Source organism: Lissotriton helveticus, chromosome 5_1 (assembly GCF_964261635.1).
Source record: "Lissotriton helveticus chromosome 5_1, aLisHel1.1, whole genome shotgun sequence".
Classification (NCBI taxonomy): domain Eukaryota; kingdom Metazoa; phylum Chordata; class Amphibia; order Caudata; family Salamandridae; genus Lissotriton; species Lissotriton helveticus.
In genome coordinates this window covers 346,589,694-346,616,716 of record NC_136065.1, presented here as the reverse complement: position 1 = coordinate 346,616,716, position 27,023 = coordinate 346,589,694, and the positions used below count along the sequence as shown (strand labels likewise).

At 42.9% G+C, this 27,023-nt stretch overlaps 1 protein-coding gene across 1 annotated transcript in view; it reads left to right on the top strand.

The window, feature by feature from the left end:
- Nucleotides 1-27,023, top strand: part of MORN1 (MORN repeat containing 1) — a 1,183,152-nt gene that overhangs the window by 713,946 nt on the left and 442,183 nt on the right. Inside the window, exon 11 of the mRNA XM_078640924.1 lies at nucleotides 8,545-8,702. Coding sequence (XP_078497050.1) covers nucleotides 8,545-8,702 — 158 coding nt within the window. The remainder of the gene's footprint in view (nucleotides 1-8,544; nucleotides 8,703-27,023) is intronic.

Below are 27,023 nucleotides of genomic sequence, written 5' to 3'. Positions count from 1 at the left end.
CATTTACTCCACATATAACTGATGGTGATATGGTGAAGGTAAGTGTGGAAATTCTACGAATTGTATTGCTTTGCACTCTTAAGGTAAAGACATTTAGCTTAGAGTGTGTGCTTCTCACTCACCAGTTACCTATATATCCAGGGCGGGCTTTGGCGCTTCTGGCACCTGGTGCAACAATCATTTTTTGTGCCCCCACTCCCCATGACCACCTCCACGGATTCTATCACAACCACCGAGGGCCTCTCATTTCTCCAATCATAAGTTATTGGTAAACACAGCGCCCCCTCCACTGGACTGTGCCCAGTGGGAAAACAACGTTTACAACGCAACTTTTACAACGCACTACCATTACAATGCAGTCATTACAACACATTATCCCTTACAAAGCATGCCATTACAACGCAACCATTACCACGCATAACACTACAACGCATAGTACCCTTACACTATCCAACACTTACCCTACTGTTGCACCCCCTGGAGTTAGAATAGTAATTTTTACCTCTACACTATCCAACACTTACCCTACTGTTGCACCCCCTGGAGTTAGAATAGTAATTTTTACTCCTACACTATCCAACACTTACCCTACTGTTGCACCCCCTGGAGTTAGAATAGTAATTTTTACCCCTACACTATCCAATACTTACCATACATGCAATGTAATGGTATGCGTTGTATTGGTATGCGTTGTAAAGGTAGTATGCGTTGTAATGGAATGCGTTATAAAGGTAGTTTTTAAAAATTCGTTGTAATGGCATGCATTGTAAAGGAATGCGTTGTAAAAAATGTGTTGTAAAGGTATGCATTGTAAAAGTATGCATTGTAACGTCATACATCAGCCCAGTGCGGCCGCACCGGTCGCGCTGCACTAAAGCCGGCCCTGTATATATCTATTTATTTATTTATTTATTTATTTATTAATTTTAGAGTTTTATAGAGCACGAACCAGACGTGCGAGGGTATCAGAGCGCTTTACAGGATTGACAAGAGGTAAAAATAGTCTTAGGACGGGTGGATACAAGTGGGGAAGGAACAGGTAGATGCATTATACAAGGAAGAAATAATAGGCAGTAACATATCCCGGATACAGTTGGGATAAAAACAGGTAGATACATTATATGAGAGGACAGCTGTCTCAATTCCTGGGTGGGATGCCCATAAGTGCCGGGTAGGTATCTCTTGACTGGTTCATTGATTTGCACAGTGGACTCACACAGGGTCCTGTGCAGCAGGCCGGCCCACCCCCACTACTCTTTTAAATGTCAGACTAGAATTTCCGAGCCAGAAAGTGCTTGCTGTCGAGCAGGAACGTAGGGGAATTGTACAGTTTGGTGGCAGAAGGCTTGCTGAGTTCTGTTCAGGTGCGGTGACGATCACATTGGAGGTGTTTGGATAAACATTTACACATTTTCTCTACATCTCTTTCTCTTCCTTGCGGCTCTTCGCGTGTTTTTAGCTCCTCGTCACCGACAGCATCTGTTCCGCATCTAACACTTTATTAAGGCAGACAGTGACCCAAAAAAGGCCTGCCACTGAAAACTGGGAGGAACACCTGCTGGAGCGTGAGCCACATGTTGCGAATACATTTCAGTGAAGACAGAATCCAGCTTTTTAATGTTACTTTGCAGTAGGCTTCTTTTTCAGATTGTTTTAATCCAGAGGGTTTTCTGCTTCAGACATGGGTTTTCTCCATGTTTGTAGCTGCCTGCCCGCACGCCTAACAAAGGCCTCTGGTCTGTTTGATTCACGTGAGCCTGGGATTTACTACCCAGCCCTGTTTCTGGTATGTATCTTTCCTAAGGCAAGCCCATGAGGCACCATGCCGGAAATAATCTGCTGGCCTTCCTAGGGTGTTATGTTATGTGTATTTGTAGAGCTCACTAGCACTGGGAGGTTATCCTGACGCTGAGCAGATGTGTGTGCCTAGCCCTGCCTAGGAAAGGGTTTATTGAAAAGCCAGATCTTCATCTTGTGGAATTCAAGAAGAGATGGGGGGCTCTGATGTGCAGTGGGAAGTTGTTCCATGCTTTAGAAGGGATGTAAGAGAGTGCCCATCCTGTTCTTGTTCTGTCTATGCATGGGATGTGTGTGAGTAGAACTGCAGAGCGGGATGTCTGGGTGGATGGTTGAAAGAGATGCGACTGTACAGGTAGGTGGGGCCTACGTTGTGTAGTGCTCTGAATGTGTGTGTGAGAAGTGTGAACTAAGTGTGTTTGTGTATCAGAAGCCAGTGGAAATCCCTGAGGCATGGTGTGTTGAGAGTTCTGCGCGGGAGGTTGAGAATAAGCCTGACTGCCTAGTTATGTAAAGTTTGAATCTTCTGGTGAGTTTTTTGGTCACACCTGCGCTGAGGGTGTTCACGTAGTCTAACTTGTTGGTGACAAGGCCGTCAGTCATAGTTTTTCTGATGGTGCTTGGGAGCCTCTTGAGGATCTTCTTTAGAATTGTCAGGGTGAAGAAGCAGGCTGCAGTGACAGCATTGACTTGTGCGGTTATGTCCAGTTTGCTGTTGATGATGATTCTGAGGTTCCTGGCACGGGTGCTGGATGTGGATCTGAGTTCAACTACCCACCAGCTTGAGTTCCATGGTGAGGCGTTCTTGCCAAAGATTACTGCTTCACCACTGTCTGCAATAGGCTAAAGGCTTTAATGTCCACGGTGATTCTTGAGTGTCAACCTACTGTTTTCAGGTCTTTTTGCAGCCAAAGGCACAGTTTCTTTGCCCACAGGGGCCGTACTGGGAACCAAAAACAATCCTCGCAAAAATGTTCAAACCAGCTTTGCTCCCTTCCACTTCTTATCTCTTTCCATCCATAAACTGTCTTTCTCCTCCCACTCCCTTTCCTTTTATTCACATTCTTTCATCTCTCTACTCGCTCTCCTCTCTCTATTCCTTCTTTCTCTTTTTTCTTACTCTCTAAAGACAGAGGCACCAGAGGCAGCCATTGGCCTACAAAAGCCAGTCTTCAATGGCTCCAGCCCCCGTGGAAATGCGTGTTGTGATAAATTACCAGTCTGGCTATACCAGTACGCTTAGAGTCCCCACACTAGTGCTGCATTCAGGCAATGGAAGGCAGCAGACTCGTGGCACCACCAGAAGAGGGTGCTGTATTGCAATAAAATGGCCTTGTTGCTGGAACGGGTGGGGGGGCAATTAGATTGCAAGATGCCCTTTATCCTGGGGCTCTGGTGCTGCTTGAAGTGCAGTAAAAGACGAGCAGAGCAATTTTCCCAGAGCTACTCCGTGCGATGCTGAGACCCTCAATCCGAGTAGCACTTTACAGTTAGAGGGAACACTCACCCTTAAATACAAATAGTGCCGAGTGCAGGATTTGTCAGATAACATTCTAAATTCTCCTCCTCAGAACTGAGATAACTCAGCATTACATGACAAGTGGAGTGCATGAGGGGGATTATGGGGCAGTGGAAAGGGAGAGCAACACAGATTGATAGGGACACTAAGTGAGAGAAAACACTATTTGGTTAAATAACCAATATCTTTGAAGACGTGTGAGTGCGATTTTGTCTGTGTGTATGCAAAAAAATCCCAGCGAATTCTGACAGACACCTCACCACATGCGACTGAAAGCAGCTATACCTGGCTATTAACCACAAAATATGTTTATTGGGAGGGTGTAACTCCAGGGCGGGGGTACACGCGGGTCAACGGCATCCCCCCCACTTTTTTCACAGGGTGGATGCTGCCCACCCTGCTAAGATGTTGGGCCACACGGAAAAAGATGCTAAAACTGTGCTGGTGTAATTTCCAAACACTGGGACACTTTCAGCAGCGCCTGCACGTTGTTATCTGCTTTCGATCACTACAATATGCACTGGGGGGGTGAGGGGGCTCTCTTATTTCTGACTCCTGCTGGGCCCATAACAAAGGCCGAATCTCAGGGGTCATCAGGCCTCCTTTTGTTAGAGTCTCCTGGCTGGCAGCAGTCCCAAGACTCACACCAGATGCGAATGCAGCAGAGGGGAAACAAAGGCTCACACAGCCTTTACAACGAAACTTTTACAACGAACTACCATTACAACGCAACTTTTACAACGCAAACCATTACAACGCATAGCGCTGGGGGGCGCTCTAGGATAGGGAATAGGTTTAATGTACTATCCAACACCTTCCCTACTATCCACGGGGACTGGAGTTGGAATAGTAAATTAAACTATTCACTATCCAGCGCCCAAAAGCATTACGCGTTGTAATGGTATGCGTTGTAAAACTTGCGATGTAAAGGTAGGCGTTGTAAAAGTATGCGTTGTAACGTCATACATCCCTCACACCTTGTTAGCACTTCACCCATACTTAAGAGGCAGCTTTTCACTTTGTTTAGTCCCTGTAGAGATACACGTGCACTTTAAAAAATCAGATGTGTTATCTGTCCCAGTATTTGCACAAAATAAATAGCATTTATATAGCATTTACTACCCCTGAGGAGGCGTTGTAATAATTTAAATATCACTATTTCTTTGAAAGCACTGTGGTTAGAGAAAGCTTAACGCTGACAATAGGGAACATTGTTTTATGTGTAGCGTACAAAAGTGTGTGTCTTCTCCCTAAATCAGGAGGGTTTGCAAGTATACTCGAAATGTGCTCAAATGTACTCATGATAGACCTGCTAAACATTTCTGTGAAGGCTTAAGATCTGATGTCACTTCTTGTGATGCCAGTTCCTGTGATGTCACGTGCTGTGATGTCACTTGCATACTAATTAACTAGGTTAGTCCCCTCACTTCTTTTTTTAGGACACGTGCCCTTTGTAACACCCTCCATCCCCCCCGCCCCCCCTTTTTGAAGCTACGCCCCTGTGCGTGCAGTCCTACATACGGGCCTCTGTCTGGACTACCATGCTATACGAATGAAGACCGCGATGTATACTTTTTTCACACTCACTTTAGTGTTCACCCTCCCACATTCCTGTTTATCCGAACTGTAGCTACCAAGCTCTCTCCACAAGGACCTTGCCTTTTGACAGCTCTCTTAACCATTTGAAAACTTTCCTGCAGGAGACATTTTTTAATATTTTCATCGTGGTGCTTTTTCACCTTACCATTAGGTCCCTCGGGAAAGCACCTTCTTTTGAGGTGTTTCCTAGGCTAGCAGGCAGGCCTGTGAGAATTTGTTGCAGACCCAGGGTAACTTGTTTTGGACACAGAAAAGAAGAGCCCTCAAGCGAAAAAAAAACAAACAAAAAACATGCTGCTCTAGCATCTGGCGCCATCTTGTGGTATAGCCATGTTCAGCTGCCTCTTCATTAATACACAAACAGGCCATTATGCCCCACGTGCCTCCCATCTTCTGTCGGGCCTGCAGGCTAGCCGGCCAGCTAGCCAGCCAACTTAGATCACGATTATTATTGACTTCTGTGGCATTCAGGGCTATGCTTTTCAAAGCGCCTGGTTGAAGTAAAGATTAAAGATTCCCTCGCCAGAGACCTTTCAGAGGAAAACTTGTAGTTTTAAGGCTCAGTTGAAGACTCACCATTTAAGAGAAAACCTGTGTTGGCCCTTCTTTGAGGGACAGAATGGAATGAAGAGGTGGGTAACCAGATTCTGGTGGCTGGGCCATCTATTAGGTGGACAGCTCCTTGCAAACAGTGTCTGCTTTCCTCAAACCTAGGCTATTTGAAAGAGGTAGAGTTTGGCTTTTTGGGTTGAGGTTCCTTTAAGTTAACCCCTTTGGAGCTGAAGGGCATATCCATTAAGAGAACAAGCCTGCTAAATCTGAAAGCGAGGGATCACATCCTATCACCCTGATAGATTGATCTGTATCAGAGAGACACTTTTATTGCTTCTTTCACAATGATTATACATCACCGTTCATTCTGCTTGCACACCTACACGTCAAGCACATTGTATTGTTATGCTTTGAACCAATACAAATATTTTCAAAAAGAGAAGTCCTGAAGCATCACTAGAGAATCAATGGGATCTATTGCTTACATGATCCATGGTCTCAGGCTGACAGCAACTTTCGAAGAGGGTAGGGCACAGCCAATCCTAGTGTGCTGGTTCACAGAAGTACTTTGGAACTTGGGCAGCCCAGACATCTTCAAATGTGGAAAGGTGCGAAGTGTACAGTTCATATATATATATACATTCTGGACAATAGTCTAGGTGTCCTTGTTCCAAAGTGTGCAGGAATGGTCTTTGGTGATGTAAGTGGGGTATTGTATTCCAGCATTTGTACAGCTCTTCATAACCCCAAAACACTTTCTGAATGGTCGGGTAGGAGGCTACCCCGTGAGCTGTGCATAGCTAGCAGAGCATGGGATTGTAATGTGGCCTGTGTGGGAGTCATTGGGTGTCATGATTGACAATAAGAGGAGTGCTTGATCGGGTTGTGTCAAACTTGTATCTGCACTTAGGCGTGATTAATGCTGAAAGCACTGGCGTAACGAAAATTGAGGGGGCCTCCTTGCAAGGTATGTGGAGGGGCCCCCTCCGGGCTCCTTTTGGAGCTCTCCGGACAGAGTGCAGTGCCAAGGGGGACCCCTGGAGCTTCGCCCCCCCCCAGGGCCGGACTGGCTACCGGGCAGTTGTGTGTGCTGCCGAGCAGGGGGATGATTTCGTTGATGGGGACCTGTGTGTGCAAAACGAAATTCGTTTTTCTTTTTTTATTTTAAAGCGCATGCTGGTCCCCCTCAACGAAATAAGCCCACACCACGGATAAATCATCCCCCTGCTCGGCAGCACACAAAACTGCCCGGTAGCCAGTCCGGCCCTGCCCCCCCCCCCCCGCACCGCGTGGGCTGCGGGGGCCTGTGTTACGCCCCTGGCTGAAAGCTATCCGTTTATGCCCTCCATAGCTCGCCATGATCAGCAGTCACCACATAACCCAACATCTGACAGGACCCTTGTGTCGGAGTTTGGGCAGAAGCAAAGCAAACGGTGTTTCCTAAAGGTAAAAATGGGGAGAAACAGGCAGATGGGGACATAAAAGCTTAGGTAGCCTCCTTTTCAGGATGTGAAATATGACCTGCATAAGTTGAAACTCTGACTGTTAAGGCACTTCCTGGATACAAAAATAGAACCAGGGGCGTAGCTTCAGGGGGTGTGCGCGCGGTGTTACGCCCCCCCCCCCCCATATAAATGTATTTTCTGATGAATAGTTGGGTACAGGTTTTTCAATCGTGTATGGTGAGGTCTCTGCTGGATTTCACCTGGGATTGTTGCATAGATACAATGACAAAAACGCACACACTTACTCATCTCTGTTTTGAAAGCCCTAAAGCATGTTTATTTAACAAAACATTGTTTTTCTCATTTAGTATTCCTATTCATCTGTATTCATCTCCCTTTCCACTACCTCTTAAGCCCCACTCATGTGCCCTGCTTGTCATATAATGTATTATAACATTATGTGCCAGCCTGTTGGTCGGAAAATCTGATGCCCCCCCAATCTTACTAACCAAACTATGCTCCTGAAGAGAAATGTGAAAATGTGCAGGCTTTGACCTTCAAAGTCGAAAGAGGTAATCTATAAAAAGGCTGTTATGGATACGTTGTCAAATTCAGGCTTAGTGACATAATTGGATTTTATAAATGTGTTGCAGATCGTCCAACCCAAAGTCTGCTGAAGTTATGTATCATGGTAAAAGGACTAGTTCACAAGTTGATGACTGTGGACATTGGCGGCCTGAGTACTAACGCAGGGACCCCAACTTGACACTTTGGGTCCTGTTTAGAAGAAAGTGGCAAAGCGTGTTGTGAAGCCAAGCAGGCTAAAGACACGCTCCATCACTTTAAAAACGCAGGGCTGCACCATATTTACAAGAATATTGTGCAGCCCTGCAATTCCCCCTGCACTGGCGAATGGTTTAGCTGTCTAGCACCAACGCAGGCACCCTTGCACCATAGTGCAAGGGTGCCTGTGTTGAGGGGAAGATTGTTTATGGGCAGGAAGCACCCCCTTCCTGCATATAAACAATCTTTAAATGCCGTTTTGTAACTTCTGTGAGAAGTTGCTGAACAGAATTTCTCCTCCTTTTTGCCTGTTTAAGATCAGGTTTTCCCTCGTCTTAATTTTGGCACTGCCGCCTATTTACGTTACCCTTGGAAATAGGGGACAGCATCAAAATAAATGGGTGTTGTGGTGAAACACCCACCGCAACACCCATTGCCCTCCCCTTTCACACTAAGTACAGCGTGAAAGGGTGCCTTATTTACATGACAGCATTAAGCCACGCTAAGTGGCTTAAGAGTGCCTTGTAAATAAGTTGAGGTCCCTATCGCCATCACAACGTCACTGACAGTGACGTTGTGGTGGCGATAGGGGCTTGTAAATATGCCCCTTTGTTGTTATAAAGCACTGTACGCCAATGTTACCCCAATGTTAAGCTGTAAATCGAAAAACAGGACGTTCATATCAAGACTCTGACCCACTGCTATGTTGGATCTTTGTACTGTGGTGGCAGGGTCACAACCTATTTACTGTGAATTGAAGGTCTGCAAAATAAAGCATATACCATTTCACAGATTTGCTTTTCAACCTTGTGTATTAATTCTACTCTTTTTTTTTTTTTTTACATATAGACGTCCCCAAGAGATCAGTGTCTGATTATTCAGATGACAGCTTGACTCCTCCAGCCAATCAGCGGGTGGAGCTGGGCACAGCTGTATTCACAGACCTCCTGCTGGCTCCTCCCCCTGCCAAATATCGCTCTTTTATGTTCCTCGATGAACCTGGGAAGGTAAGACGAGTGTCTCTTACACACTGACTTAATCGTATTTTCATTGCATATAGTTTGCCTTTGTGTAAAACCCTGACTGACCAGGCGTCTGAGATTATTAATTTATAATGGGTTTTAAAAAACCATTATAAAGGAAGTGTATTTCACAAAAATATATATATTTCATATATATTTTTGTCAAATACACTTCATTGTCATGATAATAATTTGAAAATGTGTATTTCTGGTGCAGTGTCCTCACATTAACGTCAGATCATGCCTTTTAAACAAAAGTAATTTGAGACACCGGCAGGACACTGGCTCTTGGCTACTGCTTTATTTTTCCAGCAAGTCTCTCTCTGCTTGAGGCAGAGTCCCGAGGGAGGAAAGTACGGGGAATTTCACACCCACGAAATGTAGGGTGACCAGGCGTCCCGGATTTGCCAGGACGGTCTCCGTTTTTCACCAGCTGTCTGGGCAGATTTCGAGAAATTTAGCTCATGTCCCGGTTTTTGGAGAGGGTCGACTAAAAACCGGGTAGGTGTTTTTTTATGTTTTACAAAGCAGGAATAGTTAGCAGTTGTTCCAAGAAAACAATTTAATTCATAGGCAAGCTACTGGGTTAACAAATTGCATCTTATGTATGCTCTTACTGCCTGTTCTGTAATTCTCTACTGAGGAGCACTGTCATTCTGTGCGCTAGGTTGATGTAAAATTATAGTCCTTCTTCTATTTTTGTGAAATGTCCCCATTTTTTGCTTTAAAATTCTGGTCACCCTAACGAAATGGCAAAATATTTCACCAAGTTCCAGAATGTAAAATACATGGCTTTTGTGTGACTTTACGTGCATAACAGAAAATTGTGCCCACGCCTACTTTTTTTCTGCACTCTTCTACAGCATAATAATTATAGAAGCACTAGTCCATTTACAGCTTCACAGCAGATGCTCTCTGCTGCTGAGGTGCCCTAACTAAGAGGAGGATCGCGCAATTGGTCGCCAGAGCTCCCCTATTTCCCAGCACTGAATCTTTTAGAGATTCGCATGCTATGGATTGGTCCATGTGTTCAATCTAGGAGTTCTTAATAGGTGGAAAGATTCGGATTACTGCATACAAGAAGTGTCTGAGTGTTCCTTGTGATTCAGAGGATCATTCGTTGTTGTTCAGCTGCCCGAAATCAACTCAGACCGCCGCTCATTGTGAGCCTCGGAACCCAGGGAGGTATATACAGGGCTTTAAGTGGGATGAAAAAATTGGGTGGGATCTCTCAAAGGGGCGTGGCCAGTGTAATTAGGGGCGTGGCTTTGAAACACTTACACTAAAAATCTGTGTTTAGCATTGTGTGCTGCCTGACTTGTATTTTGCTGTTTCTGTCATTGCATCCAGATATGTGATACCACTAGTAACATCATACCTACAACAAGTATGGAGTATTGGCTTTGTCAATGGTCATTAGTTGCATAAGATAAATAAGCTGCTCTGTGGTGCTTATTGGAGGTACCTGGTGGGCTAGTTGGCCCCCAGGGACCCTCAGAACTCAAAGAGAATTAATCCTCCAATTTACAACGTGCCAGGTGGCGCATTTGCACAGAGGTGCAGGGAGGGGGCGGTGCCTGACATACCAAGTGTGCAAATGCACCCCCTGGCACATTGCAAATTGGGGGATTAAGTCCCCTTCAGTACTGAGGTTCCTTGGGGGCCAACTAGCCCGCCAGGTACCGCCAGTAAGCTCCAAAGAGCTGCGTTGCAGAGAGATGTAAAAAGGAGCGTGGCTCTGAACAACTCTCTGCAATGCAGCACCCTGGCGCCTACTGGAGGTACCCGGTGGGCTAGTTGGCCCCCAGGGACCCTTAGGATTCAAGGGGACTTAATCCCCTAACTTGAAATGCGCCACAGGGCGCGTTTGCACAGTGGTGAAGGGAGGGGGTGGGCCTGATGTGATATGTGTGTACTTATGCAATCACTCAACCAAAACCCAAGCACTTATAAATTCACCATGCACTCTCCTTGCAGTACTCTAATCATCTAGTCACTGCCCTTGCACTCATGCAATGGCCCATACACTAACTCATGCACTGCTACAATACCCTGAGCAGTACCCATGTAGTCCAGCCATTGCTCTGTCACTACCCATGCACTCCTCTAATCACCCAGCGAGCACCATTTATTTATCCAATCACTGCACCAAAACCCAGGCACCTATAAATTCACCATGCACTCTCCTTGCAGTACTCTAATCTTCTAGTCAGTACCCATGGAGTGACCCAGGCACTAACACATGCACTACTACAATCCCCTGTGCACTACCCATGCAGACATATAACCACCCACACAGTACTGATTCACTCCTCCAATTACCCAGGTTGTACCCATGCACTCCAGAAATCCCTCTGTCACTACCTATGCACTCCTCAAATCAGCTATCCAGCATCATGTACTTATCCAATCACTCAGTCAAAACCCAAGCAGTTATAAAATCCCCATGCACTGACCTTGCAGTACTCTAATCATCCAGTCACTACCCATGTACTCATGCAATGACCCAGGCACTAACTCATGGCAAATACACTGGAGAATAATTCAATCAGGAGGTGACACTAGGGCATAATTCAATACACTGGAGGTCATGCTAATTACAGGGGTCCCCTAGTGTATGTAGGTGTTTTCAGTGTATTCTAAGTGTCTTTTAGCATAGCACTGGCTCCAGGTCCTGGTTAGTCAAAGTCAGTTACCACCAGAACCCGTCACTAAAAAGTTGGGGGCACAGGAGGACTTTCTGCTCCTCTGTTGGTTCTTTCTGCACATCTCTTGCTTCTTCCTGCACTTTTCCTCGTCTTTCTGGACTTCTGTTGGCTCTTTATGCATTTGTCTTGCTTCTTGCTGCGCTTTTCTTCCTCTTTCTTCACATGTCCTAACTTTTTAGGCATAGTTAGAAATTAGCATTTAAAAAACCATTGAAATTCACTGAAAAAACCATAGGTTTCAGGCAAGTTATAGCTAGAAATTAGCATTTAAAAACCTTAGTAATTCACTGAAAAAACCATAGGTTTCAGGGACGTTATAGTTAGTTGGACATTTCACTCAAACAAAACCATAAAAATTCCCCCGTTATAGTTAGTTCAGCTAACTATAAGTCGTGCCCCCGCAATACACTGCTGATGATGTCACACAGTACATCATTCATGACATGGTCAGTGACATCACTGATGACATCTCAAATGACATCACTGATGACATCATCCAGTGACTGTGTATATGATATATATATATATATTTATTTATATATATATATATATATATATATATCAAGCTCACTGGGGTAACCACAAATTGAGAGGCACGCAAGCACAAACCAGCTTTTCCCCATTAAAAGCTTTATTCGGGACACGCAGCTTTGCATCTTAGTCCGCGCTGCCACAGCATTCCGCCTGACGCGTTTCGTGATGAAATCACTTCCTCAGAGGCTCACGGAGCGGTACTGGCCACACCCATTTAATCCCTTATACGCCTATTTCCGCATTTCTGGGAGATGTAGTCCACCTTTACAGTCCTGAATCGTTGCTCCTGCCGTGGCACAATCGAAAGCCCTGGATTTCGATATATAGACGTGCAATTACATTATTTAAACATATCTCAGTATAAATACTAGTATTTAAATAATGTTATAAAACCTATGTTAAACAAGCATTGGAAATGCAATAGGTCTCGCAGTAGTAAAGTTTGAGCTATAGGTGTTATTTATTTTTTTGTTTTTTATTTATGTGTTGTTTTTTCTAAATAGCTAAATTAATAGCTTTCTTCTTTACAAAGCCAATAGTTATAATTTTTGTAAATGTGACACCTCTAGCATTTGTAAAGCAACATGTTTTGTATTAACGGGACTTATATGTGACTTATATGTATTGATATAAAAAAAATCAATGGCTTAAAAAAACAATTAATAATTAATACGTAAATAAAATGGATTTTATTTTATATTGCCAATAGCTTAAAGTTTATTAAATATATTTAGTGAAGATGCTGTGGTTGCGCTGAGTGAGGGTGAGTGAGGGTGAGGGTGAGTGAGGGTGAGGGTGAGGGAGGGGTTGAGGGTGAGTGAGGGTGAGTGAGGGTGAGGGGTTGAGGGTGAGTGAGGGTGAGTGAGGGTGAGTGAGGGTGAGTGAGGGTGAGTGAGGGTGAGTGAGTGAGGGTGAGGGGTTGAGGGTGTGAGGGTGGGTGAGGGTGAGTGAGGGTGAGGGTGAGTGAGGGTGAGGGGTTGAGGGTGAGTGAGGGTGAGGGTTGGTGAGGGTGAGTGAGGGTGAGGGGTTGAGGGTGAGTGAGGGTGAGGGGTTGAGGGTGAGTGAGGGTGAGGGGTTGAGGGTGAGTGAGGGTGAGGGTGAGGGTGAGGGTGGGTGAGGGTGAGTGAGGGTGAGGGGTTGAGGGTGAGTGAGGGTGAGGGTGAGTGAGGATGAGGTGTTGAGGGTGGGTGAGTGAGGGTGAGGGTGAGGGTGGGTGAGTGTGAGTGAGGGTGAGTGAGGGTGAGGGGTTGAGGGTGAGTGATGGTGAGGGGTTGAGGGTGAGTGAGGGTGAGGGGTTGAGGGTGGGTGAGGGTGAGTGAGGGTGAGGGGTTGAGGGTGAGTGAGGGTGAGGGGTTGAGGGTGTCCAGGAAGCACATATGTTCGATAAATACTGCATGGTCACCCCAAAAGCATTTTAGGCCAATAGAATGGGTGTCTGATGGTCGCAAATCATAAAGTGATTGAGAAATCTACCTCATTTACCTAGTACCTCCTCTGCCTGGCCTCTACATGACAACGCACCCTAAGCAGATTGTAGCGCCTAAAAGCATCCTTGGAGAAGAGCATTAGTCATGCATTTGTAATATTTTGGCCACATTTCAAGAGCTATCGGCAGCCTCATCTTCAAGCCCTCATAAACCAATGAACACTCACTAAAGCGTATAACTCTCGGTTGCAACATTGGGGGGCTGTACCCTAAGGACACCCCAAAGTGAAGCAACCACGGCTTCCCTTTAGCCAAAAAGTGTTGCCTCAGTGCGGTCACGTGACCCACCCACTTCTTAAGAAGTCAGAGCAGCCTCGTCGCCGCCAGTTCCCCTTCCTGGTTGCTGCAAGCCTCAGGTAAGCGAGGTGCAGGCTCGCCCACAGCTTGGGATGCTGTCCGTCCTCGCCATGTTTATTTCTGTATCTAGTGCCGACTTTTATAGTTAGCAGGTTTCAAAGCGCTGCAAAGGCTCTCAATTTCAAATTAAGAGACTGTGAACTAAGAGAGTGTGAACTTAGTCTATAGTGACTGTTTATGTGTGCAAGGAAGTCGAGTTATTTTCTTATCATAAACAATCGAACTTTTAACCTGTTGTATTAGTGGGGGAGGGATGGAGAGCGGTTGGACAGGAGAGGGGAAAGAGTTATAGACGCGAAGACAGAGGAAGTGGGAAGGTGAGTATCTAAAGGAGTGCATTGGGTGAAAGGAGTGAGATGACAAACAATGAGTGAAGATAGAAGAGAGAAAGAGAAAAGGCACAAAGGGAGGAAGAAAGAAAAGAGCAAAGGAGGGTGAGGGGGCGTGGAAGAAAGAGAGGTGGGTTTGGGGACGAGAAAGAGCGCTGCGGTGCTTCTACCCTGACACATCTGCGCTGGAAGCACCACATAGTTACTCCCACGGACCCGGAGTCACATCTGTGGACACCAGAGAGTTGAACGCCCACCTCAGCAAACATACACACTGTTAACTCTTTGCAAAGCCCGCAGTCTCCAGCCAGCCGCAGCTCCTTACACAAAATGCCTCTAGCTTGGAGTTGGAATGGTCAGTCTTGTAAACTCCCTGGTGGCATCTTAAGGAATTTTGGACCCTGGGCAAGACATACTTTTGAGATCCCTGCGCGGTGCAACTTGTACTTTTATTATCCTTTTTGTGCGAATTCAAGCCTGTATGGTTCCAAATAAAGTTTCCGAAACTGTGGTCGCTGAAAAAACAGCTGAAATATGCCTTGAGTGAGGCGCCAAGATATCCTTAAGAAATGTAAAAGGAGCCTGGGTCAGAGGTACGCAGAGGAAAGCAGAGAGGTTTAGATGCAGAAATAGAGGCGACATTGAGAGTAAGTTCACTTTTCCCAGGGCGGGTAGGGCGGATGAGCTTGCATGGTGGGGGGACGGGGCAGTTGCCCAACTTGCCCAAGCTTTAAACTGTATCTGTCATCTTATCCACGATATAGTGCCGAGAAGCATTCTAGAGGGGGATGGTTTTTTTGGGAGAGAGAGAGAAAGAGAGAGAGAGAGAGAGAGAGAGAGAGAGAGAGAGAGAGAGAGAGATGGTGGCAGGGGATTCTTCAGAAGGGGACTGGTTTCAGGTTGCCGGTACGAACGATGATTTGAAGTTAATGAGACAAAGGATAAAGGGTGGGGTGAGGGGGAAGCATTGTATCGCAGGAAAGGCAACGCATTGGTGGAAAGAGTTAAGACATGCACTGGCCAAGACAACAAAAAAAAAAGTGTGAGTCAAAGAAAAGACAAGCATGGAGTCCAATGTTGTGAACTGCGCTAATGCAGCAGACACAGGATGCTTTTAGATCCACTGTTAGTGCTTGGAAGGGGCCGTCGGAGGCACACGACACGTTACAAATGACTTGGCATTACGGAGATTTAATTTCCTACCACAATTTCTGCTCAAGCTGTGCAAACACTTGCTCGTATGTCAGATCCAATGAAAAGAAGATATTACAGGTTCCGGAAAACATTCTGTTCCGGAGGACAGACCCGATATTCACAGTTTAAGAGCCAAACCATGAGCAAGGAGACTGTCTACAAGTCCTCAGCCAAATTCAAGGCTGCATCACAACACGAGTTAAACATGCTGAACGTACCTCCGTGGTGAGCAGAGCCCCGGATGTCCCTCTCTCTGCCTGCGTTACTCGACTGTGTGTTGTTGCCAGAAAGCATAACGAAAAAAAAAAAGGAAGAGAGGGGAGGGGGGAGGAGAAATGCGTCTCGGCCGGAGCAGGGGGCGGAGCAGGGAGAGCGGGCTTTGGAATGTAATTGACACGGCCGGCCGGTCGTGAAACTGAAAGCATGGCCGGCCGGCCGTGAAAGCCTTTGATGCGGCAGGGGAAATGCGAGAGGGCGGGGAGGGGGCGGAGCGGGTAAACAAAGACGGACGTGCACGCGCTTTTAAGCTCAATGCGCATGCGCATTGAGCTTAAAAGTCACGGGCACTGCAAGGAATCGCCACGATTCCTTGCAGTGTGGATAAAGAGTGGATAAGTCCCAATACTCTCGCTTGCTCGATGCGCATGCGCATCGACAGGCGAGACCTAAAAACATTTTATAGCTGGATAAATCCAGGATGTTTTGATCTCATCTCTGTTTGCCCACTGTATAATTGGATGTCTATTGTATCTTATTATTTCTAATCTTTACATGTCATGTTGATCAACTTATTGGTCCCAAACTTATCTTATTTGTGTAAATATGCAAAAAGTGCTCCAGAGCCTTCTTCCAATATCTAGTGCAAATACCATAGATAAAGTGCTACAGAATATGTGCAAAGATAAGCCAACAATAAATATAAAGTGCATTTTCATAAATATGTACATTAACAAACATGATATACAAATTTATATCTTAAAAAGCAAAATTCATTTCATACAATCTCAACAGTGTATAGTTTTTACTCCAGCCGGATAAAACACCACTACTAAAAATATATAAAAGATTTTTAAAATTGCTTAAAAACTATGTAATCTCATCATTGTTTGTTAAAATTCAGTGGGAGACTACTCGATTCTGGTGCGAAGAAAAGGGTAAATGGTTTCTGTTCAGCACATCAGTATCTCAGCGGCCTATGTGACTCCAACTCATAGCTGCACATCTTTTTCCTGTCATTGCATATGTATACAGAGAAAGAAATCTGCTTCATTTATAAATATGTGTGCATATCCTCCGCATTGTTTAAACCTCCTGGCCATTTGCTATCAAGTTCAAGGATAAACTTGGTTTCCAGTTGTCTTAATTGTTTGTCTCTGTTTCCCCCTCTTTAGCAAGCTGGTATTGCTCCAATAACAAAATAAGACAGGCAATTTATATCCTTATTATGACATTTGTAAAAATGTCATGCCACGGGGTAAGCTGTATCATGGTGGAGGATTGCTCTCAGATGTTGCAATATTCTGACGTGTACCTGTAGCCTTGTACTTCCCACATAATTCAGGCCACAGGTACACGTCAGGACATATACAGCAAATTCTGTTTTGCAGTCATAACTGCCCTTAATAGCCACTGGAGATGCATCAAATGGAGTTGTATATGATGTTTTATTACACCCAAATGTGCACGCACGGCATGATGTGCATCTTTTGAACCCCCTGGTTGGCTGTAGCCATAACGTAGCCTTTCTTGTTTCTGGGGAGTTCTTATCTAGATCATTGCCCATTGACCTACCTTTTCTAAAAGTTACGATACGGGAAGGAGATAGGCGTTCTTGTAAAACAGTGTCTGTTAGGACGATGGGCCAATGCTTCTGTACAATAGTTCTAATTTTCTGTTCCTGTCTGGAATACGTGGTGATCAATCTGGGGCTATCTGTGTTTTCATTCTTAGCTGTTACTTTATCAGTTTCTTTCTTAAACAGACCAGATCTTGGGCGCTCCTCAGCTTTTCTAATAGCGTCATTAATAATTTTATCACTATATCCCCTCTTGCTGAGTCTAACCCGCATTTCCTCTTGACAGTTCTTAAAATCCTCATCATTACTGCAGAGATATATATATCAATCAGACAAAGTCCTGTCCGCCCCAATCACTGGAACGGCAAACCAGGCAGAACATCCTGGTGCCCATCCAGGGCTTTCGATTGTGCCACGGCAGGAGCAACAATTCAGGACTGTAAAGGTGGACTACATCTCCCAGAAATGCGGAAATAGGCGTACAAGGGATTAAATGGGTGTGGCCAGTACTGCTCCGTGAGCCTCTGAGGAAGTGATTTCATCACGAAACGCGTCAGGCGGAATGCTGTGGCAGCGCGGACTAAGATGCAAAGCTGCGTGTCCCGAATAAAGCTTTTAATGGGGAAAGGCTGGTTTGTGCTTGCGTGCCTCTCAATTTGTGGTTACCCCAGTGAGCTTGATATATATATATATATATATATATATATATATATATATATATATATATATATATATATATATATATATGTCACAGCAATTCCAACCACTTGCGGCGAAGCAGGAACTCAGACCGACCACAGCATTTCAGGCAAGGTATACATTTATTTTGTTCTTACACCACAGCCAGCAACGACGCGTTTTGGGCTTCAAGAGCCCTTGATCACATTCAGCTATCTGTATGCTTTTTTCACTTTTTATTTTGTGTTTAACACCGTGCACGCCCCCTCCCAGGGGAAATTTTGGGTCATGTGATCATAAACATTAACAACAGACTAATAATGACTGCTGTGCAAGTCATTATTTCTGCCTGAATGCAGGGATATCAGGTACTGCACTCAATATAGACGTGCAATTACATTATTTAAACATATCTCAGTATAAATACTAGTATTTAAATAATGTTATAAAACCTATGCTAAAAAACATTTTATAGCTGGATAAATCCAGGATGTTTTGATCTCATCTCTGTTTGCCCACTGTATAATTGGATGTCTATTGTATCTTATTATTTCTAATCTTTACATGTCATGTTGATCAACTTATTGGTCCCAAACTTATCTTATTTGTGTAAATATGCAAAAAGTGCTCCAGAGCCTTCTTCCAATATCTAGTGCAAATACCATAGATAAAGTGCTACAGAATATGTGCAAAGATAAGCCAACAATAAATATAAAGTGCATTTTCATAAATATATACATTAACAAACATGATATACAAATTTATATCTTAAAAAGCAAAATTCATTTCATACAATCTCAACAGTGTATAGTTTTTACTCCAGCCGGATAAAACACCACTACTAAAAATATATAAAAGATTTTTAAAATTGCTTAAAAACTATGTAATCTCATCATTGTTTGTTAAAATTCAGTGGGAGACTACTCGATTCTGGTGCGAAGAAAAGGGTAAATGGTTTCTGTTCAGCACATCAGTATCTCAGCGGCCTATGTGACTCCAACTCATAGCTGCACATCTTTTTCCTGTCATTGCATATGTATACAGAGAAAGAAATCTGCTTCATTTATAAATATGTGTGCATATCCTCCGCATTGTTTAAACCTCCTGGCCATTTGCTATCAAGTTCAAGGATAAACTTGGTTTCCAGTTGTCTTAATTGTTTGTCTCTGTTTCCCCCTCTTTAGCAAGCTGGTATTGCTCCAATAACAAAATAAGACAGGCAATTTATATCCTTATTATGACATTTGTAAAAATGTCATGCCACGGGGTAAGCTGTATCATGGTGGAGGATTGCTCTCAGATGTTGCAATATTCTGACGTGTACCTGTAGCCTTGTACTTCCCACATAATTCAGGCCACAGGTACACGTCAGGACATATACAGCAAATTCTGTTTTGCAGTCATAACTGCCCTTAATAGCCACTGGAGATGCATCAAATGGAGTTGTATATGATGTTTTATTACACCCAAATGTGCACGCACGGCATGATGTGCATCTTTTGAACCCCCTGGTTGGCTGTAGCCATAACGTAGCCTTTCTTGTTTCTGGGGAGTTCTTATCTAGATCATTGCCCATTGACCTACCTTTTCTAAAAGTTACAATAGGGGAAGGAGATAGGCGTTCTTGTAAAACAGTGTCTGTTAGGACGATGGGCCAATGCTTCTGTACAATAGTTCTAATTTTCTGTTCCTGTCTGGAATACGTGGTGATCAATCTGGGGCTATCTGTGTTTTCATTCTTAGCTGTTACTTTATCAGTTTCTTTCTTAAACAGACCAGATCTTGGGCGCTCCTCAGCTTTTCTAATAACGTCATTACTAATTTTATCACTATATCCCCTCTTGCTGAGTCTAACCCGCATTTCCTCTTGACAGTTCTTAAAATCCTCATCATTACTGCAGAGATATATATATCAATCAGACAAAGTCCTGTCCGCCCCAATCACTGGAACGGCAAACCAGGCAAGGACCTTGTACTCGCTCTCTATGTAATCACCGACCTCCACACCAATCTTCGTGTTAAGCAGTGAGAATTGTATTTCTTTAAAACGGCATAGAATCACTGGGGCTAGTGGCTCCGACAGAAAGAGTCGCGACACATTATAAATATGCAGAGCATGACCCCATTCAGATTGAACCAATCGGAGGAACTCTATATTCATTTATGAATAGAGAAACAACAGGCATAGCAAGGAATGGAGAACTGTAACATTGAATTGCCATAAACATCAGCTGCAAGTCAAAAGTATATTTGAATAAACACTCAAATGAATTAACATTTGTGGGCACAGGAAAGCAAGTGGCTGCACAGAATGTATCAACAAACATTGAATACAATACATGCTGTAATTGAGCAGATAGAATTGTAAACAAACGTGTGCAGGCACAAAAATGTTATAAGTGATGAACTATAATTGGCATTCAAAAACGTAGCAGCCAGTATAGAAACCTGCAGCGATCTAACCTTGCAAAATGAACTTAGTTTTTTAATTAATGTATATATTGTCTGGTTGGTGAAAGCAAGGATTGCAAAAAGAAGAATAGGTATATAGTTTGGAAATTATCACCTTAACCCCTTCGACGCTCATGACGAGCTGGGCTCGTCATGAGGTAGCCTCCTCGCACGCTCATGACGAGCCCAGCTCGTCATGAATAATGGGTTTTTGCATATTCCAGCACAGCAGGGGAAAATGCGCCGCAACGATGCGGTTAAAGCAAGTTCCCATTGATCATGGTTGAAAAGAAAAGATATAATGTATTGATAACTACATGTCCCACAATGCCGAGCGGCTTGGAGGGCGTATAGAGGAAGTGATGTCATTTGAAGTTAGGAAAGGGTTTATAAAAAATGAAAAACAATTGAACCGATTTACCGTGAACAAGGCATTTGTAATGCCGAACCGCGAAGAATTTGCTGTCGTCCATGTAACTGCCTATTAATTGATGCATATGGAACACTGCTGGAATAAATAAGAATTTATGAGCAAACTGTGAGGAGTGCGGTCCATTCTTCCCGGAACACTGGGAGCCTTGGTTAATATATATATATATATATATATATATATATATATATATATATATATATATATATATATATATATATTCACTGAAAAAACCATGGGTTTCAGGCCTGATATAGTTAGGAATTAGAATTTAAAAAACCTTAGAAATTCACTGAAAAAAACGTAGGTTTTAGGGGTGTTATAGTTAGCTGGACATTTCACTCGTACATAACCATTGAAATTCCTCTGATATAGTTAGTTGTATTAACTATATCTCGCGCGCCCGTAATCCACTGCTGATGATGTCACATATTACATCATTCATGACATGGTCAGTGACAACACTGATGACATCTCACGGGTACAGTCTCTGCTTTCACCTTGCCTCACCCTTTACCGGTTGGTTTAGTTTTCTCCCAGAGTGCACTTTTAAACAGGTGTGTCCATTTTATTGTCCACGAAGAGTAACAGCCTGTTGCAACTTTATTAGTTCCTTTTATAGCAAACATGCTGCCTTTTGTCTTTAAGTGGGGAACGTTTAAAAATGCCAAGTTAGTTTTTTCAACCTGTCTTCTTCACCTTATAACTTTCTCACGTTGCACAATCCTTCCTTCAGTCAGCAAGTAGAAAAATCTTTCTTACACTCCATGCTCACATTTCATCCGATTGTCAACTGGAACAATTCCGTCCTTTATCTTTCAGAATGCTTGCAGACCGGGCTTATGGAAAAATTAATACCACCAAAGTTGCACCGGTAACTGAGCTGCATGCACTTCAGTGGGGGGGAAGCCAGTGTTACGGGACCGGTGCCCCCGTTAATGTTCCAACACCACCCAACTTGCCTTACAAGTAGGAACACCGACACCAGGCGGAAGGTTTCAGAAAAATGCTTTTATTCTGTGTTGAAAGCTGGCAGGTAAAATAAACCCAACGGGTTTCTCCTCCCAAAGAGGCTTGATCACTGGTACAGTCTCTGCTTTCACCTCGCTTCACTCTTTACTGGTCGGCTTAGTTTTCTCCCAGAGTGCACTTTTAAACAGGTGTGTCCATTTTATTGTCCACGAAGAGTAACAGCCTGTTGCAACTTTATTAGTTCCTTTTATAGCAAAAATGCTGCCTATATATAAATACATACATACATACATACATATATATATGGCAGTCGCCACTATGTCGTTATAGTTTGGATTCATCGAGCTAGGAATACATCAGATTTTTGATTGGTAATATCTTTGCCACCGTTTGACGATTCTCCATGAAACGTTACAAACCTATTCCTTTTTGTACATTCGCTGTTGATGCAAAGTTTTGTGATGATTAGCTAAGGAGGTACTAAGAAAAATTGGGAGTCAAACCAGAGCATCCTCCATTAACTTTTTAAAAAGACGTAACAGCAAAATGGCTGAACGAATTTTTATTACATTTGTCAAGAGTATAGATTATGGTATGGAACGGGTCCTTTTTATTAGAATATCTAAATTGGCTTAGTAGGTTTTAAGTAATAAGGGGCAAAAACGTAGTGATATATTGGGCCGTGGTATACCGCAGTAACTTTGTAGTATACAGCAGTACCTGATAATGACGAAAACAATGATTGGTTAATGAAAGGTGTTGTAAATAAAGATAAATCTTTTGTGGGTTATATGATGTAGGTTTATTTAAGAAGATGCCACTTCATTACAGGTTACAGGTTTATGGTAATGCCCCACCAGTAACAGCATCCCGGCTTCTCAGCCCACTCTCTCCAACTGACATTCATACCAACCAGGCAGTCATTAACATTCCATGTCCTCACACACACACTTGCTGAGTAGAAGAGGATTGGGAACTATGGAGAAGGCGCATTGTTACAATCACAGGTCACAACATATCCACTCCCCTAAGAGAGGCAATTGAAAATATAAATAATCAACCAGTCCCATAAATATTCGGACTCATTAAACAAAAATCAGAAGGACAAAAGATGGAAGAAAATGATCAATTAGTCCTATGAAATTTAGACTAACAAATCTTCAACAGGTAAGTCGAATTACTCACCATCAGGGTGCAACACAAATGTCTCTACAACACATCATCCTTAACCACATCAGGATGAAACATACATGCCCCTACAAACACCCATAACCCATTTGGAAGGAGAGTACGCACATCAGGGTGTAACACACATGCCCCAACAACACACAGGCCTTCTTGTCAAATAACAGTGGGTGTCCTTCAATCCTCACTCATCCCCACACACAAGGCATCTTGTGAAAGAAAAAGGGGTGTTTTTCAACCCTCCCATTGGGTGTATTTCAATCATCGCAATGGGAAATACACCAGGGTCAATGCATATTTAGAGACAACACCATCTCTTCAACTCCTGAAGGAAGATCATCTCAACTTAAAAAACACACTTTACTTACTCCCCCTACTGCACCAGGGGAATTTACTCAACATCAAGCAGAATCATGACCCCTGGACTCTTCACCCAGTATTAGTCTTAAATTACAACACAAACTCAATCATGACTTCAAACCCTCTACACCCTTTCTGCATCCAAACAGGACCAGATGTAAGTACTCAAAATATACTAACAATGGACCATAGCATGGCATTTTACAAAATTTGAACAGCATTGTATAAAATTCCACATAGTATTGAAATAAAACAATTCAGCATTCACATAAGATTATTCACTGGCAGCGAGTCCTAAAACTTCCTCTCTGATGAGTGACTTCTCACCTGACACATCGCCTCTCTACGCTCCAGTTCCTACACTACAATTTGCATTCATTTTCTGTTGAATGCTGCAGTTAATGTTTAAGGCTGCAGTGCATATTTAAGCCTCTAGTTATCCTCATGCTTGCAGTTGAACGAGTTCCGGTGCCCGCAGTGCTTGTTAAAATCATCATAGCCATACCTGTCCACGCTTACATAGGTACTGACGCACGTTGTATACCCCTTCCACTTCTCCATCAAGCAGCAATGTGCATTCCAGCCTTCGAGCTGTTACGTCAGTCAGATGCCTGACACATGTACAATGCTGAAGAGCCTCGGGGTACATACTAATAAATTCCAGGAACCCTCCAGGAATTCTAAGAACAATGTATGCCAGTCTCGAAGCACTGACAATTAGTCCTTGCTCAACAGTGCATGGCAGCCACGTGGCATACAGTGAATACTCTCACTACAATGGTAAGCCAAAAATAAATACAAGCTCAAATCCATTTATGCAGCCTGTCATGTACATAGATGCTCGCAAATAATTTACTTTCCTTTTGGGTCACACGGAGGCACATGGTCCATTCGCAGTAAGGTAGTAGTAAGGTTCCTGATAATGGCCTTAATAACACACACTGAAGTCCTGTCTCTCCCACAGCTTGCGTAGAGGCACTCTCGCCAATTCTCTATCGCTCCAAATAATGGCTCCCTTAGACGTTGGACATGCAAAGAGTCTAAAATCGTCAATATGATGTAAAACAATGCCCTAAATAGTACCTCACTTTTGGCATGTTGTCTGGTAGACTTCTAATGATCACAGCACCGTCAATATTGCACAGCAGGGCCAACAAAGCAGACATGGCTCAACTCAGTTCATCAGTGTATATTCGAAAATTAAATGTCCAACACCACTGTTGACTGTAGGCTGTCCTATGTAAAAGATACTGTTGGGGCTTCCAGGGTGTTTCTCTTTCCTTCTGGCTTCAATTTATTTTTCTCTTCGTTTCTTCAGTAACCATCGCCTTTCATTTTGTTCCTTACGTGTGGTTCCGTTTCTAAATCGTCGCCAGTGTTGTAAATAAAGATAGGTCCTTTGTAGGTTATATGATGTAGGTGTATTTAAGGAGATACCACTTTGTTACAGGTTTCAGGATTAAGGTAACACCACAATAGAAGCAGCATCCATGCTACTCCTACCAACCAAGCAGATACTAACTTTCTGTGACCTCACACACACACTGGCCGAGCTGCGGGGAATTGGGAACTATGGAGAAGATACATAGCAACAATCACAGGTCTCAACAAAAGGCTTTGCAACACGAAAAGCCAGCCATATTTTTTAGACCCCATTGTGTCTAGGTTATTACTGTTTTTTTTTAATGTAGAGGAAGACATGAGGCAGTTTAGAAAACTCTGAAGAGGTAGGGAAAACTGCTGTACTCTTGTGAATGTGTCTAGAAAGTACCTTGGTACGTACTGAAATAAAAAACATACGACAAAATATAGTTAGACATAATATAAAGTGGCTCTTAAAAGTGCCTTTGCGTTTTTGCAAAGTCAACAAATAAAATGTAAGAATAAAATTAAGAAGTACAGCACTACATGAACAACAACATAGAGACTCTGCTGACTGGGAAGTAATACAAGTGACACAAAGTGGGCTATTAAGACAACCCAATATTACTAAATAGCACTAACAACCACAGAGATTCTGCTGATACCATTAACAACCAAAGATACTCTGCTAAGTGTTGGAAAGCAATAGAGCTCTATTTCAGTTGAAATCAATACATTAAAAACAATAAGTTCAGAAGCAAAAAAGAAAATTATGCTACAGTGAGAGGAGAAATAAAATAATTGAACAGAGAGACGTAGGACTCCAAAAAGGCAAACACCAGTACTGTTAAGTCTATCAACTATTTTTCTAATTTTTCTGCACACCATAACATTAGTAATAAAATGGTGAACAACAACAAGCAATTAAAAATATAGCACTTTTAAGAGTTATCTATTTCTACAAAGAAAATGCTGCTATTCACGAAAATATACACGTTTGTAAGAAGAGGCAACTTTAGGAGTATAACTGTAAAGCATTTTAAAACACATGCTCAGACAAATGTGCTTTAATTACTTCCTTTCATATGGAAAATGAGGAAATCCCTAATCACATTTGTATTTATTGCTGAAGTACACAATATATGAAGCAAGTAAAAATGATTGATCTTGTTGAACAAAAACAAAAATGAGGATAAAATTCAATGGAGAAATCTAACACTCTTTCTGTTTGCATAAGAAAGATACGATCCTAACAAATACCATGTAATCTGCAAATTACCGCCTTGGAAAACTAGACCATCAATTCATGCCTTCACATGCAATTCATAGCAATTTGTAAATATGTCCAATCCCTTCAGAACTACAGCAACTAAATTTATATGAAAGCATTGTGATACAAACCCAAATTGGAGAAATTTCAGCCACATGAGTAAATGCGAGCTCTGATAGCATCATTTAATTTTCTCCCATTACATTTTAACAAAAACATAACCACTCTTGGAATTGAACGTGAAATAGAGGAACCTTTAGTGGTTTTAGTCAATGGAGAACCTATAAAAGACAAATAAAATTGCAAGAATTAATGATGATATAGTAATGTAACCAAAAAGGGAGTTCTGTCTGAAAACACACAAAAGGAAAAACAATGATGGACTGCGCGTGTGTTGTGATAGGAACTTTTTTTTTTAAATAAGCCATACAAATTCAATGAAAAAAATAAAAGGCTAAATCTTAGTTATGGTTAGGAAAATTAATTTATTTCAATGCAAAACCAACTTAAACTACACAAACCTAAGACATTTTATAGTTATAACTTAAAGTTATAATTTACACCTGCACCAAAATGTATTTTACTTGTGCACCTTTGTACACAGTCCTGTCAACTCGCTAGCCACACTACAACTATAACCCATCCATGTACCATACACACTCTCCTCATAAATGATGTAATTTAAGGTGGCATGAGTGTTCTTTGAATGCTATCATTAAACACTCTAAAACTGATGTAATATGATGGGTATAAGTAGAGCATGGAGAAGGCACAAGATAAAGTTAATGTAGTGAGGCTAGCGAATTGATTGGACTGTACAGAGATGCGCGAGTTATAGTAATTTTAGTGTGGGTGTAAAGTATAACTTTACACATTTGATACAGTACCTCATTCCCTGTTGCTGACCCGCCTTTCGGACATAGGAATCCCAGGGTTGGCCTGGAGGTGGTTGAAGTCATTCCTGGAGGGTAGAACGCAACAGGTTTGGCTCCCTCCTTCCTCTTCCTCCCCTCAGATCGTAACCACAGGAGTGCTTATGGGGTCCTTTTTGAGCCCCCTTCTTTTTAACATATGTCACTCCCCTAATTCTGTTGGCTGATGAGTTTGGAGCCAAAATTATTGCATACCGCGATGATACACAGCTTCTGTTTACTTGGAAAAAAAACAAGCTTTCCACTTCTTCAGCTAAAAACTG